Source organism: Lissotriton vulgaris, chromosome 12, assembly GCF_964263255.1.
Source record: "Lissotriton vulgaris chromosome 12, aLisVul1.2, whole genome shotgun sequence".
NCBI classification, from domain to species: domain Eukaryota; kingdom Metazoa; phylum Chordata; class Amphibia; order Caudata; family Salamandridae; genus Lissotriton; species Lissotriton vulgaris.
This window is the reverse complement of record NC_141700.1, coordinates 434,096,001-434,114,801: the sequence shown is the minus strand read 5'-3', so window position 1 is coordinate 434,114,801 and position 18,801 is coordinate 434,096,001. Positions and strand designations below refer to the sequence as shown.

The 18,801-nt window shown below is 45.0% G+C and overlaps 1 protein-coding gene across 2 annotated transcripts in view; it reads left to right on the top strand.

Moving 5' to 3' along the window:
* LOC147674128 (dipeptidase 2-like) overlaps positions 1-18,801 on the top strand; it is a 365,658-nt gene that overhangs the window by 336,149 nt on the left and 10,708 nt on the right. For both annotated transcript variants that reach the window (XM_086945196.1, XM_086945195.1), the window contains exon 10: positions 10,014-10,149. In XM_086945196.1, coding sequence (XP_086801322.1) covers positions 10,014-10,149 — 136 coding nt within the window. The remainder of the gene's footprint in view (positions 1-10,013; positions 10,150-18,801) is intronic.

Here is an 18,801-nt window from a genome sequence, read left to right as displayed (position 1 = left end):
CAGGAGACGCAGAGGACAGCTGTGTAAAGGCTCAAATGGAGTAAACAGGAATAATGTAAGAACCAAATTAAGGTCCCACTGTGACATCAAAAAAGGCTTTGGCAGGAACATATGAACAAACGCCCCTCCAGTATTCCTGTAGGTGGGGGCACTCCCTGAGCATGTGTGTCAGATCCGCTCCTAATGTATTACAGCTGGGCAAGCGGCCTCCTTCGCCCCAAAGTAATTCTGTATTTTACTCGGAGTAAGAAAGGCCCTGTGGAGAATATAAAAGTGGATTAGCTGGAAGCGTGCGTTCCTCGTACTGTTCCTAGCCCGGCCTACCAGTTGCATCCACGTGGTGTCAGGGATATCCAACTGTAGGTCTAATTCTCATTTGGCCTTCAGAGTAGTCAACGGCTGCAGTGTTTCCCTCAGCATTCTCGAATAGAGGCACGTGACCGCTTTAAAGGTGCCCGCCGACATCATTGTGTACTGGCAGGCCTGGGCTGTTGGCGGCTCCTCGAGGCCCGTACCCCAATGCCTCTGTATGGCTCGCACTACTGCCGCATGCAGTAAGTAGTCGCCTCGTGGGAGGTCAAATGCTCCTGCAGCGTCTGATATGGGACCAACACTCCATCTTCGAACAAGTCTCCCACCACCTGCAATCCTGCCTCCTCCCAGCCCTGCAGGTGCGACCAATCTCCCCCGTGCGGGAGTGCCGTCACCATGCCCAGAGGGATCTCGGGCGCGTATGGGTGTTTAATCCCTGCACGTTTCGACAAGCGGTTCCAGCACAGGCGGAGAGTTCTCTCCTCTAAGGACAGGTCTCTGAGTGGCAATCTCTGTCGCAGGGCTATAAAGGCTAGCACATGTCGGGGGATGCCGCTGTCTAGATCTTGCTCCGGGCCGCGGTACACTCTCGCAATTTCTTGCGTCAGGGTCTGGAGCTGGGCCGCCAGGTAGTAGAGTTCAAAATCTGTGACAGCCAGACCTCCCTCGTCCTTCGGGCGGATCAGCGTGGACAGTGCGACTCTACGTCTGCCCGTGCCCCACAGAAAGGAGATAATCATTGAGCGCAGCTGTCGAAAAATCGCAGCTGGGACCCAAACAGGCAAGGTCCGAAAGTAATACAGCAATCGGGGTAAGGCTACCATCTTGAGCAGAGATATGCGGCCCGTTACTGATAACGGTAGAGTGGCCCAGAAGGACATATTGCCTTTTAAAGCACGGATACAGCGTCCGATGTTTCCTCCTAGCATGTCTGCCTCTTCATGGTAGACATGCACTCCTAGGTATTCCAGGCAGTCAGGCTCTCATCTAAGTAATGGTCGGAGGAAGGGCTGGATCTCATGCTTCCGTAGGGGAAAAAGGCAGGTCTTGGCCCAGGTAACCCTCAGGCCAGATATCTCTCCGAAGCGCGCAAGGAGTCTTTCCGCTCCCGACACTGCCTCATTGGCGTCTTCCAAGAAAAGGAGGAGGTCGTCGGCGTACAGCGAGATAAAATGGCGAGTTCCACTATGAGCCAGGCCCCCATAGTAGTCGCCCCTCCTAGCCATCGCTGCAAGAGGTTCCACCGCCAAGGCGAACAGCAACGGGGACAGCGCGCAGCCCTGCCTGGTGCCACGGAGCAATTCGAATTGGTCCAATATCAGGGTGCCTACACGCACTCTTGCTTTTGCCTCAGTATATAATACTTTTGTCCATCGTATGTAGCCTTCCCCGTGCCCAAAGCACCGTAGCACACTATAGAGTATTCCCATTCCAGGCTGTCAAAAGCCTTCTCTATATCTACTGCCAATACCAGGGGTGCCTTTGCCTCTGGCGGTGGGCTGCCCAATAGGCGGGTCAATCTCCTGATATTATGGCTGGTGTTGCGCTTGGGAATGAACCGGGATTGGTCCTTATGGACCAGTGACTGCATGTGTTGCAAGAGTCTGTTTGCCAGTACCGTGCTCAGAATCTTATAGTCTGTGCTTAACATTGACAGCGGACGGTAGGACGCACTGTCGGTACTCTCTCTCCGCGGTTTCAGTAGGGGAATCATTAAAGCTTCCCGCATGGAGCTTGGCAGTCGTCCTTTAATCTTAGCTTTGGCATAAATGGTTTGAAGCCGCGAAGCTAGTTGATCAATGTATCGCCCATAGAACTCAATCGGTAGTCCGTTCAGACCTGGGGTCTTATTATGGGCCATTCCCTTCACCGCGCCTCTAATTTCTGTTAGCTCTATCGGGCCACCCAAGGCTTTCGCCTGGGCCTGGTCTAGTCGCGGCAGCTGTAGGTCCTCTAGGAAAGCAGCTATATCCCCCTCTTTGTCACCGAGTGCGCTCTTGTATAGTTGTTCATAATAGGTCCTGAAGCTATCTAGGATCGCCGACTGTGTGGTGCGCATGCGGCCATCCCCCCCTGAAATGGCCAGAATCGGATGGCTGCGTCTGGTGGGGTTGGCAAGCCAAGCTAATACGGTCCCCGCCTTGTCCCCCTCAGCGTGCGTTTTCACCAGATAAGTCTTATAATCATAACTGCGAAGGCGTTCCAGTTCAACTGCCATCGCCTCTCTCACCGCGCAGAGGTCCCCCTGAAGGTCAGGCCGGTCTGGGCGCGCTAGCTCAATCTCCCGCAGCTTGCGTTCTGCTCTATCCAAGTCCTCTAACAACATTTTGCGGGCCCCCGCAAATTTTCCGATGCAGTGCCCTCGTATTACCACCTTAAGGGCGTCCCATTCCATGGCTCTGGAGTCAGTGGACCCTTCATTCTCCATAAAATATTGATCGATTCTGTCCCCCAAAGCCTCGCGGAATGGTGGGCCTTCTAGTGTGTCTGGTCGGAGCTGCCATGTCGGGACCTTAGAGAGTTCAGTCATCCAGTCAAGCGATAATAATAGGGGGTTATGATACGAAATCGTGCGCGCTAGGTATTCGGTGTGCGCTACTGCAGGGAGCACAAGCGACGAGCACAAGAAGGCGTCTATACGAACGTGGAGGTCGTGGAGGCTGGAATGGAATGAGTAATCTCGCCCCAGTGGGTGTTTTGTGCGCCAAGCATCAGTTCATCCCCATTGTTCCTGCCAGTCTAACCTGCACTTCGCCAGTCTGCGTACTGGGGACGAGTATAAGGGAGGGTGCGACCTATCTAGGTCAACATCTGCTACCGAATTAAAGTCTCCCCCCAACAGAACGGGGCCTGCAAAGTAGCTAGCCAGTTCCCCAGAAAGCCACGCAAAGTATGCAGCCTGGTCTACATTGGGTGCTTATGCGCTGCAAAGCACTATGTGGCGCCCTCTGAGGGTTCCCTCCACCGCCACAAATCTCCCTTCTGGGTCCACCACCTGCCGAGTGATCTGGAACGGGGTGCACGCCCTTACCCAAATTAAGGCCCCCCTAGCGAAGGCCGAGTAAGTAGTATTAAACAAGTGTCCCCTCCACCTGCGCTGCAGTGCTATTCCCTCCTGCTTCATCAGGTGCGTCTCCTGCAGCAGCGCTATATGGATCCCCCTGCGAACTAGGTAAGCATGTATCTTGTGTCATCTGGTCATGGTGTGCAGCCCTCTCACATTCCAGGTCACGCATTTTATCATTCCTGTGTTAGCCATTATCCCAGTCAGTGTGGTATTGTACAACATAACTGTATCCCCGGTCACTTATGGTGACACATTCCTTCTTCCCCGCAGAAACAACCCTCCTACCCCCACCCTCCACTGTGCCTCAGGCTGCCCCAACTGCCTCAGGCCCCCCTCCCTCCGCCAGAACAGGACCTAACTGTGCCAGAGTCGCTCCCATCCAAACAATACGTGGGCAACTGTGCCCTTTTACCCACCTAATCCGCAGTCTGCACTGCGGAGGCCTTATGGGCCCTAAGAGGCGCGAACTGGCTAATGGTACTTGAACCTCAGTCCCATTCCCCCGCCCCCAAAACAGTGTTACTCACAACATTATTGTCCAAGATCTGTCTGCTCCGGCCGCTAAGTCAGCCAAGTCCCATCAGCAAAGGGTAGTAATGGGACGGCAGAGCACTCTCAGCCTTCGACAATCTCCCCCGAAGTTTGCGGTGTGATCTCCGGGCGTTTCGTGCTGCCAAATTCTGATAGTACTGTTTCTGAGTCTGTTGCCCGGGCCTCTGAGCCCGAGGCCCGCTCCGATTGAGTCAGGACAGCGCCTGATAAGTCAATACCTGCCTGTAGTGCGGCCTTCCGTTCACTCTCCGTCTGCGAGACCGTTGGTTTCCCAGTCTTTTGTTTACGTCCCTGCACCCTCCGGTTGTTGCAGCCGCTCTTCCTCCTCCCTCATCCGTGCCCCATCTGTTCCAGCTTTGTATGTGTCCCACCAGGCCCATGCATCCGCTGAGGTAGGAAAGAACAGGGACTTCTCATCTACTACCACCCTCAGCCTGGCCGGAAAGAGTAGGGAGTACTGCAGGCCCTCCGTCCTCAGTTCTTTCTTGATGGATAAGAAAGAGGCTCGTAATTTCTGGGTCTCGAAGGTATAATCCGGGAATAACGTCACCATACAATTGTCTACTTGGAAGGAGCCCACCATTCTCGCTCTTTGCAGTAGCCAATCCCTGTCCTTGTAGTGTAGTAGTTTGATTACTACTGGTCGAGGTGATTGTCCCGGACTGGGTGGTTTGGCTGGTACCCGGTGTGCCCTTTCAATGGTGAAGAAAGGAGAGAGTCCCTCGGGAGCCACTTCCGTCTGCAGCCAGGTAGTCAGATAGTCCACAATGTTAGGGCCCTCTTTTTTTTCGGGAAGGCCCACGAGGCGTACATTGTTGCGTCTGCTGCGGTTTTCCGCATCCTCCGCCTGCCGCTCGAGGGCTTGTATTTGGTCCAGGGCGTCCGTTAAACTGCCTTCCACGGATTTTTGCGCAGGAACCAGCTCTTTCAGGGTTGCTTCCGTGGACTTGACCCTGTCCGACAATTTTCCATGGTTCGCTCGCAGTAGACCCAGGCTCGTGGCCACTTGAGCTATGTCCTGGTGTAGGGCGTCTTTTGTGGTGGTGATATCTTCTAGGATTCAGTCCTGCATCTGTTGTAGGTCTGGTGGGGTCGGTAGAGTATCGTCAGGAGCCTCTGAGCTAGTGCCCCCTTCCCCCTTCGGGCCTTTGGGTTTCCCCATTCTGCACTATTGCTCGCGGTCCCGGGCTTGCTCAACACCAATGACGGCAGTCGGCCTGCGCACCAGCAAGGTAAGCAGCTCGCAGCCAGTAGGGGCCGACAGGCCAGTACAATTAGGAGTGGTCGCAGTTTCCCAGTCAGGGCCCCAACTCCACCGCAGCCCCAGATAGCCAGGCCCCCGCTTCCTATCATTCTCCTCTGGGCAACTCCCAGCACTTCATATTATTTCGGTCCTTGGTGATGTCGCCTCCGCACCCCCACCAATGATGTGTGTCCAAAGCGGCGGTCGTGGGGGCAAGGCTGCGTTCTAGGTGTGTGCGCTAGTGCCCGTTTCACGGTGGCAGCCGCGTGCAGGCACCGGGGTCTAGGCCCGGAGGGGTCCCCAGTATGTCACTCACAGGTTGCGACTCTCTCCGCCAACTCTGCCGATCAGGTCCGGGCCCTCTTAGCAGCAGCCAAAGAACAGGTGCAGTCTGCGGGGGCCCCGACGCCTTACAGTTTGCGACTCCCCAAGCAGGGCCGTCACTCAGGGCAGTACTCCCACCGGTGCCAGTTTAGTAGATGGGAGTCCTCTCCTCCAAGCGGAGACGCGGGGGGCCCTTCGCTCTGTGTGCGTCCTCCGCAATGGAGCTCGCATCTGCTCGGTGGGGTCGTTAGGCCGGTGTCCCCAGCGTCTCCAGTCTCATGTAATGGCAGTGGGCAAGCGGGTTTGAGGCAGCCCGTCCTCGTGGGTCCCTGCTCCAGAGATCCGCATCGGTGCCTCACCCCTCAGGGCCGGTCTCGAAGCTCCCACGCGGCCCCCTCTGCCCCCGGCCGTCCCAGGCCGCTGAAAGCCGGGGCGTCGATTCAGCAGAAGCCCGGGCGGTGAGGAGCAGCACTGGTGCATTCAAAGGGCGCGATGCTCCGCCGTAGATCCGGATCGTCGCCGCAGGCGGAGGCAGCCACTCGCCATCGGCGCTCCCGCAGCCCCCGTAGCTCGATGCCTCTAGGCGGCCAGCTGAGGCGAGAAGAGCGGCCTAGCCCGGTCCCCGGTACCTCCGGTCGCTGCAGGCCCTCCGAAGCCGGGGCGTCAATTTGTCCTCCTCTGGGCGGGGAGGAGCCTCGCTGGGGCCGCAAAATGGTGGCGAGCGCAGCTCCGGGTCGGGGGTTCCAGTGGCAGCCGCTTGCTCCTCCGGTCCTTGGCAATTGCCGGATCAGCTCTCCTAGGCAGGCCTCCGGGGTGGATGGGCCGGCGGGTCAGCGATCGGCGTATCGCAGTCCCCGGGATTGCCGCCATTTTGCGATCCGGCAGTCTGAGGCTCCGTCGCCGGTCCGTCCTCTTCCAGCGCCGGGTGCAGTCTGCCGCCTCGACCGGAGCAGGCACAGGAGTATCTTCTGGGTTCACCCGGATTTCGTCGGGGATCCCAGAGCTGTGGCAGGATGAAAGGACGGATTATCGGGCGGGGGGTCGGGAGCCTTGTTAGGCTGAGACCATCTTCTCCAGCTGCAAGACCCACCTTCTCCTCAAAGCAAATATTATCAGTAAAATAACGCATCATATCTATCTCTTGACCTCCAAATACCACTGTACGAATATCTGGAGGAAGTAATGTAGTATCCTTCCATTCCTTAAAGAAAAATTCATCTGAAAGTATGGTCACAGGGGAACCTGAATCTACAGTGACTTTGGTGTTCACATCACCAATTTTTATGTCACACACAGGATCGCTTTTATCAATTGCAGAAGAAGAATTAATCATATCTACAGACAAGAGAATTTTGTTGACAACAGTGTTACAAGGATTTACTACACCACAATCAATGGATTCTATATTCATCACCTTAGTTTTAAATTTAAAAACAGAAGTAAGATGTCCAGTTTTCTTGCAATTAGTGCACATTTTGTTAATGGCAGGGCAATTAGGAGCGTTAGCTAAATGTGATTTAGAACTACACCTAAAACATTGAAGGGATTTATCTGTTTTTTTTCCATTCATTCCTTAAAGTAAATGTTTTATTTTGTTGATGTGTTGCAGGTTGTAAAGTTGACTGAGGAGTGACCTTATTTACAGCTTCAATGGAAGAGGTTTTTGAATTGCCTAATTCTTTTGAAGCTGAAACAGATCTTTCGATCCCTCTGGCAATTTCTAATGTTTCTATAAGTGAGGGGTTTCTGCAACACAATATTCTTTCTTTCACTTTATCATTATAGCAATTAACTACAATTTGATCCCTCCAGTATTGATCAATGGGACCTTCAAATTCACAAGAAGAAGCTAGGACCCTTACTTCAGCTAAAAATGTATCAATACTTTCTTGTTCGCGTTGTTTCGGAGTATAAAATGTATGCCTTTCAACAATTATACTCGGTTCATCCTTAAAATGTTTTTCAAGACGTAAAACAGCCTCAGTAAATTCATTCCAATCATCAGATGATGGAAGAACCAATGGAGGTTGATGGTCAAATATCCTTTGCCCTTCATTACCTGAACAATTATATAACATATCTTTTTTCCTAACAGGTGAGAATTTTACTCCATCAATAGCTATTATATAACTGTTAAACGATTTATACCATTGTGTCCATTTGATCTTAGGTGTTCCAGGTTCTGGAAGGAAAGGTAAAGGTAACACAGTAGTTTGTGTATTCAGGACTACTACTGGAGAGAAGGCAATAAGAAATGTGGCAAAAGTGAAAAAATATGGTTAACAAATATCAGGTAGGAACATGCAATGAAAATGTAACAAACTACCAATATTATAAATATGGATGGTAGACCCAAGAAATGTATATATGCAAAATGGTTAATCAATAGTAAAACAGAATGAAAAATAGTGTGCACATCACTGTCCCAAATGTAACAATAAGGTGTGCGCGTCACCGCGCTAAAGTACCTGGAATTTGGAGCACACTGATGGAGATGCAGTAGTCTGAAGAAATAATGGATTCAAAGAATGAATAATAATGGTGAATTAAAGAGAATTACTCAATAATGCAGAAGAGGTGTGTACGTCACCGCGCTTAAATAACATGCCTTTAAGTTAAAATAAAGCAAGGAATTAAATAAAACTGCCAGGAAAGGTGTGCGCGTCACTGCGCTTCAATGTACAAGGCTGTTCTGAAAAAAATAGCTTCCGTAATGATGAAGGAAGGTTGTGCGCATCACGCGCATCAAAGATGGCCGCCAACCGACTGCACGCTAGATGCTGTATGTGATGACAGCAAGAAGAGTAGCTTCTTGGCGAGAGCGCGTAGTGTCCAGGCAGGAAGAAGAAGAACGTCACCTCACCGGAGTCTCGAAGGGAAGGAGGACGTCACTTCAATGAAGTCTGGAAGAAGAATGAACCAGCGTCACATGGAACGATCGTTGAAATGGAGGCAACAACGTTATGCCAACGAGAAAGTGTTGTTGATTTTTAAAAATCGCTCGAGGAAGATCTTTCCTTCAGGGTAGAAATGAGAAATTCCTCTTCAGCAATTGAAACAGCAATGTTGGCAAACGTCAATAAAAAGTATCCAAGTTAAAACAAGGAGGTCGCTGGACAGGAAAAGATCCAATCTTCAGCGAGTTCAGAAATAAAGACTTCAGGGTGATGATTAAAATTATGCCACAAATTGGGTGAAATCAAATTGAAATATGGCATGGAGGATGGATAAAATAAAGTTCAATACCTTGTGTAAACGTAGAAGTTGAAGTGAAGGCAGGTGCAGATCAGGTGAATGGCAGCAGTTAATGATAAGTCTTGAAATCAGAGAGGAGTAGAGATGAAAATCCAATGAATCCAAGCTGAATAAAAATCAAAAAAATGTAAGGCATAGAGATGGCAATGAAAGTATTTGTTAGTTCTGTTAAAATGGAGTTATCGTCAAAAATAAGTAAAAGTGGGTTCTTTGGAGGGCTGTATTCGTCACCACGTCGCCAAATTTATGTTGCATCTGACAGGAATAATCCAGAGTCCATTGAGAATTGAAAGTAGGATTTATTCTCAAAAATAGATACAGCGCTCCTGAACTAACAGAGTGTCTCTAGATGAGCCTTCAGTCCCAAACTGCTCCCAGCTTCAGTGGTCAACATTCTGCGTTGCTAAGCACTGTTGCCAGGTAACAGAGAATACATGCAAGCATACATGCAAGCATACATTACAAGGAACATTTAATGCAAGGCTTACAAAGGAAATAAATAAATAAGAAATACATGATGAAGGATGTAACACATCCCTTCCGCCCCCCTCCACTCTGAATTACCTCCCAGGGAAATTTAGTTTTGACTTTAAAAAGAGTGAATCATTTTATGTACGATTCCTCTGCGGGGACCTAGCTACAGAATATTTGTGAACAATCACACATTTGGAAGTCTTTACTGTATTTTGCATAGCTACGTTCCTATTAATGTCCACTTTCCTTACAACTAATCCTAAATTATCGTGTAGGTTTATTTCCCGCTATTATAAATAGCACTTTGTACTTTGAAAATGCTACTAGTCCACCGTCTGCGCATAAGTATCTCAAATTATGAATATTAAGTGGCTTTTTTGCATCTAAGCTTTACTTTGGTGCACAAAGTACATAATGTGCCTCTGCAATATTCTGATTACTTTTGATGTAGAGGTAGACTCCTTCCCCTATTTCACATTTGGTCCTTCGTTGCAGTAAAGTTTTCAAATTTAACACTCAAGACGCAAGCCCACCCTACCACATATCTATTACTAATCAGTGTATCTAGCCTACTTCTCATTTTTGAAGTAATGATTTTTCCAGTTACATGCATTTCAAAGTGTCATGTCAAGTTTTTTGCTGTGGTTTTCCAATTACATTGCAAGTTATATGCATGCGTTTGTCTATGTAGAGTTTAAAGACCGAGATTACTGCACAATTACTGTTCTTCACTCTAATCTTATAGTCATGAAACCTATCATTTTCATTGCGGCTTTTTGACCATAGGTTTCCAAAGGGACTAGAAGATGTTTCAAAATACCCTGCACTGATACAGGAGCTTTTTGACAGAGGATGGAATGAAAGTGAACTGGAGGGGGTTCTGAGGAAGAACTTTCTCAGAGTTTTTAAAACAATAGAACAGGTAAGCTTGCAAATTCACATAAGTAGAAAGGATGTGTTACAAGAAATGCTCATATAAAACCATAATTGTTAAAGATCAACATTTTAAGGTTAGCTGTCACTTACATTCGAAATGAACACTAATCTTTCCATCTTTTTGATAGTTTTGCATAGGCAATGTGATGGTAATGGTTCTGAATATGGTTCAAGCAATGATCATCTCTAAATTGTAATAATGCAATGCTATGATGCCAGATATGCCCAGCTATATTCTTTAACCCCTTCGCTGCTGATGACGAGCTCAGCTCGCCATCAGCCACGGTGGTCGTGTGCGGATGACGAGCTGAGCTCGTCATGTAATGTGGCTTTTGGAAAAAAGCCGCACAGCAGAAAAATTACCGCCGCAGCAATGTGGTTAAAAGGGATAGCTTATTCAAAATGCAGCAGGTGCCTTATCCTAGATCTAAGCAGGAAAGCATCACTGTCCATCTTCCCCCCTCCTCTGGATCACCATTCACAAATGTTGTATTTTCAAGGTCCTCTCTTTTGTCACAAAATCTTATATAGCCTGCCGTATGAAAATCAGATATATGTCCTCATTCTTCTCTTCTATACCCCCAGACAAGGTCTACGTTCCAATACTCAGCATCCCATGAGCATTCCCAAATTCAAGAAAACTCACATTGACAGCAACTCTTTTTCTTTGGTCATGGTTAGAGTATGAAATGCGTATACATTGGCCACAGTGTAGAAAACCACCTTTGCTCATTCTGTAAACACAGCAAAACTCATTTATTCCCGGCACATCTCTGTTATGGCACAGTTCTTTGGTGTCAGGATACAAGTTTTTGGGGTATTGGCATGCTTTATATATCAAAAGCAAATACAATTTCCACAATAACCCAACAACTAATTTTGATTTTTTCTTCATTTCAGTGCTTTGAATAGCACCAGCATGTTTCACAGACAGGGCACTTTGCCACAAAGGTGGTAGTCTTTCCTGTCTGTCAAACTTGCAGCTCCCCCAATATTGTCAACAGTCAGTGGAACCACCATGTTTCTGTCTGTGGAGCCTCTGCTGGTGGAAACCATTGACCAGCAACCCGGCTGGCATTGTGCCAACAGTCAACGGATGTCAGACCATCCTCTCTATTGGTCTGATGTCATTTTTTTCCTTATTATCAGCAAAAGCCTGGCGTTTGTGAATAAGACATAAGATTAACGAACCGAATCAGCTAGGAAACTTCTCCTAGCAGGCTGGGAAATATCTCCCAGCAAGTCATGGCTATTATTTTCCGCTCTCAACGAACACAATCCCACTTGAGCAGAGTGGTTTTGGGCCACCACAGCAAAGTTTCAGTTTGTTAAAAGGGGATGCTGTGGCTCCTCTGAATAATAATTAACAAAAGGGTTTTGGCTGAAGCACAGTAAGGCTGTGCCAATAACAGAATTAGCAAAAAGAAATGCCAGTACTGTGCAATGATTTAAGCGTTTGAAACAGGGTTGAACTCACTATCGCTCAGCCCAAGGACCACTCTTTCAGTCAAGGTATTTTGCAAAAATAATTGATTTATTTTATTTTGCTCCTCTGAAGGCAAAGAGATGTCTTCGTTCCTGGCAGTGAAATCTAAATACAGAGGGTGTCAACCACCAGGCCAATGAAGCAAGGCCCTCTAGTGGCCTGTCAGAACAGAATATAGACAGCCAAGCATTAAATGAGCCCCTAAGACTGTCATTTAATGTGGGCAGGTTAGACTGGGATTTAGAATAATAACTGTGGTTTCTTCTAGCTAACGTGGTTATCCTTTAGGTGATCAATCCTAATTTTGGATGTGCCAGAGGATTACTTTTAGATAAGCTGAACGCGATTAGCTGTTCAAAATGAGCCTGTCCATTGTGGTGTGGAGGAAGTGGCCCTGATGCTGAGACAGTGTCTGTAGGGGTAGGGAAGAGACCATCCAATAATTCAGGCATTCCCTAGAGCAGGGTCTCCAATCATTTCATTAACAAGAGCTACTTATGTCCAATAAAAATCCTCCCAAACTACTATTATTACTAGTGTTGTACACACCAGACAACGTTAAATAAGTGGCTACTGTATAAAAGACTACTAGCTGTAGTCACTTCAGTGCAGCATTGCCAAAAGTAATGTAAAAAAGGCTTTGTTAATTTGGAAGTCTTCTACAAGGGTAATACCTAACACCCACAGTTACAACTCCCACAGTACCCACATAATAATATTAGTAACAAGTGTCTAGTGCTGCGTGATTTATGATTCAAATATCAGTTTTCAATATATTTTGGATAATAGTTCTCAAAATGCACACATTTTCATCTTTAACACACAATTTTCAATTTTGGTATACTTATACTAATTCTACAAAGCAAACACTTCTAATTTAGTAGGCTGGATTACATACAAAAGAGTGACTTACAGGTAGATGAAGAGCTACCAGTAGCTCATGAGCCACTCGTTGGAAAATCCTGCCCTAGGAGCAAGAGAAGTGGGTATTTGTGTGGGTAATTCATGAAAAGTAATCTATTTACATGCCTCATCCTTAGAGACAATTTAGTGTGTATTATATATAGTCAAAATGACAAATATAAAAAAACATTATTTTCCATGATATCTGACATTACTATTTTCTCCCAAAGCAATACGCCTTGTATTGATAGATATGAAAAAATAAAACAGGAACAAAGCTTTTTGTAACTGAGCCCTCTGTTGGCCGTATCAACTTTTGGTGTAAATCACTACAGCTCATTCTCTTCTTCATTATAGACTAGAAAATAGTGTGATTTTGAAATGTTTTAATTGTTTGTATCTTTATAAGCTAAAGGTAAACAAACATACATAAAATTAGAATTTAAAAAAATCATGGCTTGTCAAACTCTTAACTTCTGCTGTTGAGAGTGCAGGAAAATGCATATAATCACTTGCTTCGAATGGCTTGTGAATTTGCATGCAAATATATAAAGGGTGCTAGTCTAATGAATAACAGAAGGGCACAAAACTAGAATCTATTTATCATAACATGGTAAATATAGAAAACTAACAGGAGTCATTACCTTCCATCTTTTCAATAGGCTAATTTGTCATGATTTATTCGTGGTAGGGTTGATGAACAAAGAAGGAAAGTGCTTCCTTAGGCCAACTACAGCTTATTGTGGTCTAAACCATTAAGCTACTGCATTCCAAGGTGACTATATTCCCCCTAAGTTGCATGCGCTTGCACCCCCTAAGCCATGATAGCGATAAAATAACAAAATGCAGGAATAGTTAAGTCAGGTTAAGTCCTCTCTACTACAGCACAGCTCCGATGTGAACTATTCACCATACTTGGGCCTCTTAAATTCATTTTAAGGATGATGGTCTTAGTTACAGGAGCAACATCCACACAAGAGATCACTGTTCCCAAAATATTATACAGGATTTTAGGGGCATTGTGACAAGGGTCCCATGGGAAAAGATGCCTGCAGACTAATGGTAGTGAAACAGTAGGGTATTCACACGTTCCCAGTGACTTTGGAGCATCCAAAGGAAGTAACACATCTGACAAAATATGGATTTTTTTTAAGTAAAGAGGGGCATACCAATGGAGGGACGTTTGTGCAACTAGATAGGTCGATAGTCCCTGGCACGTCAGAAGCTCAGCTAAAAAGAATGGGAGCATTCAAGAGCCCTTTGAAGTGTGTCAAAATCATTTAGAAGTGTAGACCACCGTAACAGTTAACTCATGGAATACATCCAGAGCAATGGGCTAATAAAATTCCTTGTCCAAAATGATTGCAAACAAGTTAAAACAAAGAAGCAAACACATCAGTGCTGTACGTTTTTTTGCACGACAGTGAACACTTTATGTTAAGTGTATGCATGTTAAGGTAATTATTTTACCACCTAATCAATCAATGAAGGGCTTAAATCGGCAATCAGTAGCAATAGATTAAGGAAACTATGCACCATAGAAGTTGCTTAATCAGCAGTGACTTTTTTGGGGGGCATATCATAATCAGGGAGGCGAAAAACAGCACGAAGGCCAAAAACAGCACGAAGACTGCCTACTATAGCCCCGGAAAATCCCGGAAAGAATCAGTGTAATTAAGTTAGAGTAGGTGATGGTAAGAGTCTTGCACACACTCCACATGGGTTAAGAGTGAACTAGCTTGCAATATTCAGTTTGATTGGCAACCCTCCTCATATATGTGTGGACTGCACACTCGCAATGCTCCACTATATGGCATCTTCCACTGTGTGTTCTTTCAGTTTTTCAAGTGTTTGGTCCCTTCCTAGAAGAGGCAAAAGCCTCCTCAAGTCTAACTTAATCTTATGAAAAAAAGCACAGGTGCACCATAAATTGAAAATGTGCTAATACAATACAATTAACGCAAGAGCACAGATCGTGATGTCCAGAGGTCTGATTTGTTTGAATTATTTATTTGTCAATAGTAGAAAAACGAACAGCCGACGCTTTTCGCCCCGGATGGGACTTCTTCAGGGCTGTGGTTACAAAAAAACATATAGACATACAATTAAAAACTTGGACTATCATAAAACTCAAAAGAGCAAAAAATAGTCAAAATTTTTTAAAAAGCACTGTAAATAAGGTAATTGCAGAAAAACAATCTTGGTTGCTACATCCCTGAATTTATCTAGACAGGGCTACCCCAAATTAGATTAAGTAAACATGGGTATTTAGCATAATTGCTGACGGAGTAACTCTTTTGAAGACATGAAATGTAAATGAAAAGCATTCAAAATACATTTTGGGAACAATCTATTGGTCTCAAGATCTAAAAAATCATAATTGAAAGACAAAGAGTAAATAACCAAACAACGCTGTCAGGTAGATGAAAAAAGATGACATGTGAGGTAACATATTGTCGTCACTAAACTGTAAATATGTAACTACACCTACCAAGAAAAGTGGGTCAACTCCTTGGCGGTGTATGTAGTCTTATAGTCTTGTAAAAGCCAGAGGGTTGCGGTCCATTTTGCAGTCTCAAGAAAGAATGTGTAAAACTAGAAAAGTGAAAAAAGAAAATGGGAAAGAAAAAGAAAAGAATATTATTAGTAAAGAATATAAGAAATTCAATGCTTAATACGGAGAGCAGTATCACGAGGGTGGAAAGGATGAAGTATTTCAAATAAAAGAAGCATCCTTATTTACCTTGTCTTATGTTCTGGAGCACGAGTTGACGTAAGCTCACTCTTAAAATATATGAGCAACCGAAGTCTTTAGGTGATTTATATCTTGCAAAAAGGATAACCAGCCGGGCTAGGAATAGAACTGTTGTGACAAGAGAGGAAATACATGCGTATGAGAAATCTGAGTACACAGTATCTAATATTCTCTGGAATACCTGAAACTGATGATGACAGTTTGCTAGTAAGAAAACTACTCCAGAAAAGTATATTATCATTATGACTGATAAACCATACCTATCAAGTATAGGTTATGGACATGATAGGGTGACTAATTAGCCATGCCTAACACCTATGGACAATGGACATAACTGGGTGACTAAGGCTTACCTAAATCCAACTAACAATCAAAGTTGTGACAAATCGTATCGATCCAAGAACAAATAAATAAGAATGAGATGCACCAATCCTGGGGTGTGCACCTAAATAGAAACAGCAACAATGGAAAACCAATGTTAGATAGGAATATGAAATTCATAGGTTGAGTAAGAAAACATAAGGGTATAATAGCACTGAGAAGAAACCTGAAAATATCCTATGGAACCTTCCAGTGTTGTCTAGTGATGTATAAGGAAATCTCTCCTTACTTCTTCACCAAGTTTCTAAATATAAAAGAAAAATGAGAGAAAAATAATATTATAAAAAGGGTTGCAAATTCTAAAAAGGGGATGGATGCATGTTTTAAATAATATTACTTCGAAAATAAATAACAAAGACAGTTCCTTAAATCTCAATAATAGTAACAATGATATAAAAGTCACAGTTGGAAATAACGCTCAAAATAAAAGTCAGACCACTTATACAAGGTCTGCCCTACATACGCGTGTAATATGAACTGTTCAATGGTGACTCATAAGGGCCAACAGATTCTATGGGCGGATTAACAAAAATGCTTTTCAGAACCATGGATTGCCAATAAACAGAAAGCGTACCTAATCTAGAAAACTCCATAACGATAGTGCAGTTAGAAATAATACCCCCAGTATAGTTAAGAGAGTATTTCAAAAGACGAGAGGAAGTTATGATCAATATTATTTAAAACAAGGAGAAGCCAGAGGTTTACGAGCTGTCTTACCGCAAAGAAAGAAAAACCGGAAATGAAAGCCCAGACGTGGTGTCCCCTCAGTCTGTATATCGCCTGATGGAGAACGTCCATGTTTGCGCTCATATTTATATCCCTAAATAAGGGGTAAATTACAGTAGTGGCAATTTATGTATCAGGTGCATTTCTATGAAGGTTCCTCCATCTGCTATGTACTAACTTAATATTACTCTGCGATTCCGTCTGGAGTGCCCATATTAGATTCAGCTCAGTTTCTTTGGGATGATCTGTGTTCCACAGGAGCATGCTCTTACCACACTGGAGAATGAGGCCAAGCCTCAAGGATGCTACTTTGGCAATTCACAAGTCTTAGAGCAAGAGCCCATCAAGTTAATCTTCACTGACAGCCCCCTGAGTAGAGATCATACTGCCTCCTGGGGTCTTCAACGGGAAAAGAATGGGGCTCCGGGATGGAGGTCACAAGAACAGCTCCATCAATGAGACCATTGACCTTTCCCCCTCAACTCCATTCTTTCAAAAAGAGGAAGAAGATGACCTATGTTCCTATATTTATTACAAAGTCTTAAATTACATCATTATCAAAGAATATAGTACCTTTAACATGAGAATTGAAAGATCAGGTACAAATACTGCGACAAAAAGGGTTAGGAAAACGTACCTGCATTATGGTGAACGCATTGGATTGAGCAAGATGTCTCTTGTATCACTTTTAGATTTACCTCTTTACAGCACAAGAGGATGAGTCATATTTAAGATGGGTTTGCTTTCCTCAAAGTCTCTACTGAAGTAATGTAAAATTTCCTGAAGAGATCTCAAAATTGTATAGAAAAACAAAGGTTACAGGGACATTATAGTTAGGTTCAGATTGTACACACCCAAAACCATAGAAATTCAGCAGTTATAGTTATCTCAAGTAACTGACTCACGCCCAGTCATGCACAGTTTTCTCATCAATAAAAGTGATATTATCAATGATGTCATATGTGAGGTAAGAAGGACTGCATGGTGAGGGTGCGAGTAGTTACATTAGCGCACAAGTTATAGTTACTTTCGCGTGTGTAAAGCTGAACCTAACTACAACGTCCCTGTAACATTTAGTTTTTAGAATTTCTAAGGCTTTTTAATTTAATTTTTTAACTATAATTTCCTGTAACCTTTCTTTTTTCAGTGAATTTCTAGTTTTTTTAAAGGTATTTCCTAACTATAATGCCCATGCAGCCTGAGTGTGTGAGTGGTTATGTGGGTGTGTAAGTGGGTATGTGTTTGTGTGGTGAGTGTCTGAGTGTGTGGTGTGTGTGTGAGTGCATGTGTAGCTGGCTGTGTGGGTCTGTCAATGGGTGTTGGAGTGGATGTGTGAGTGGTTTTGTGGGCCTGTGAGTGGGTGTGTGACTTGGTGTGTGTAGTTGTGTGAGTGGGTATGTAAAAGCTTTAGGGGTCTGTGAGTGGCTACATGGGTGTGTAGGTGGTTGAGTGAGTGGTTTTGAGTGGGTTTGTGAATTGCTGTATGGGTTTGTGAGTGGTTGTGTGTTTGGGTGTGTGAGTGAGTGTGAATACGTGTGTGGATCTATGAGTATTTTTGTTATTGGGTCCCTGGATCCTCCCTAAATCCCCACAAATCTGAGAGCATCCGGAGAGGATCTGAGGAATCATCGCATGATTAAAAATATATATTTATTTTACAATTTCTTGCCCAGGAGGTGTCCCTCACAGACCCCTCCATTAGCCCCATTGGGTCAGGGTACCTCTACACAGAACCTGTTGATTACTTTTTAACTTTATTTTTTCCGCTGGAAACAGTTTTCAAATAACAAAATGGCAGCCGCAACTTTCCTCTCAGATTGCGGCCAGCCAGTCACAGCATTGAAGTTGATGCTGGAACTAGGCCTGGGCGCAGTTTGCGGAACTTCACACAGTGACCAAAAATATACACTGCACTATAAGGTCACGACGTTCATGCTGATTTTTATTGCCAGGTTTTTGTTCCATGCTGGATATTTAGCGCAAACTGCACCATGAGCAGCACAAGAGGGTGCTGCTTCTTTATGCCACTTGAGTCGAAGTTCGACTCGAGTGGCAGCTTCCTCAATGTGAATGGAAGGTTTCTCAACGTGAGCGGTAGCGGCCATCAGCGACCACCTGCATTGAAAAATCTCACCGGAAGGTGGTCTGGAGTAAGATTTTCCTCACTCGTGCTAGTCAACATAACATTGGCGAGCGAGGAAAAACTCTGGAAACTCAGCAAGCGGAGCAATATTTCATGTCCAGGCCTAGTCCTAACTATAACTACCTACAAGCGACCACCAGTAGGTATTTTTAGTTTGTCTCCTCCTTCACTGAAATATGACATCACCAGATATTAGCACCTATGCAGTATGCCATCATCTGACCATTAACAACAACAATTTAAT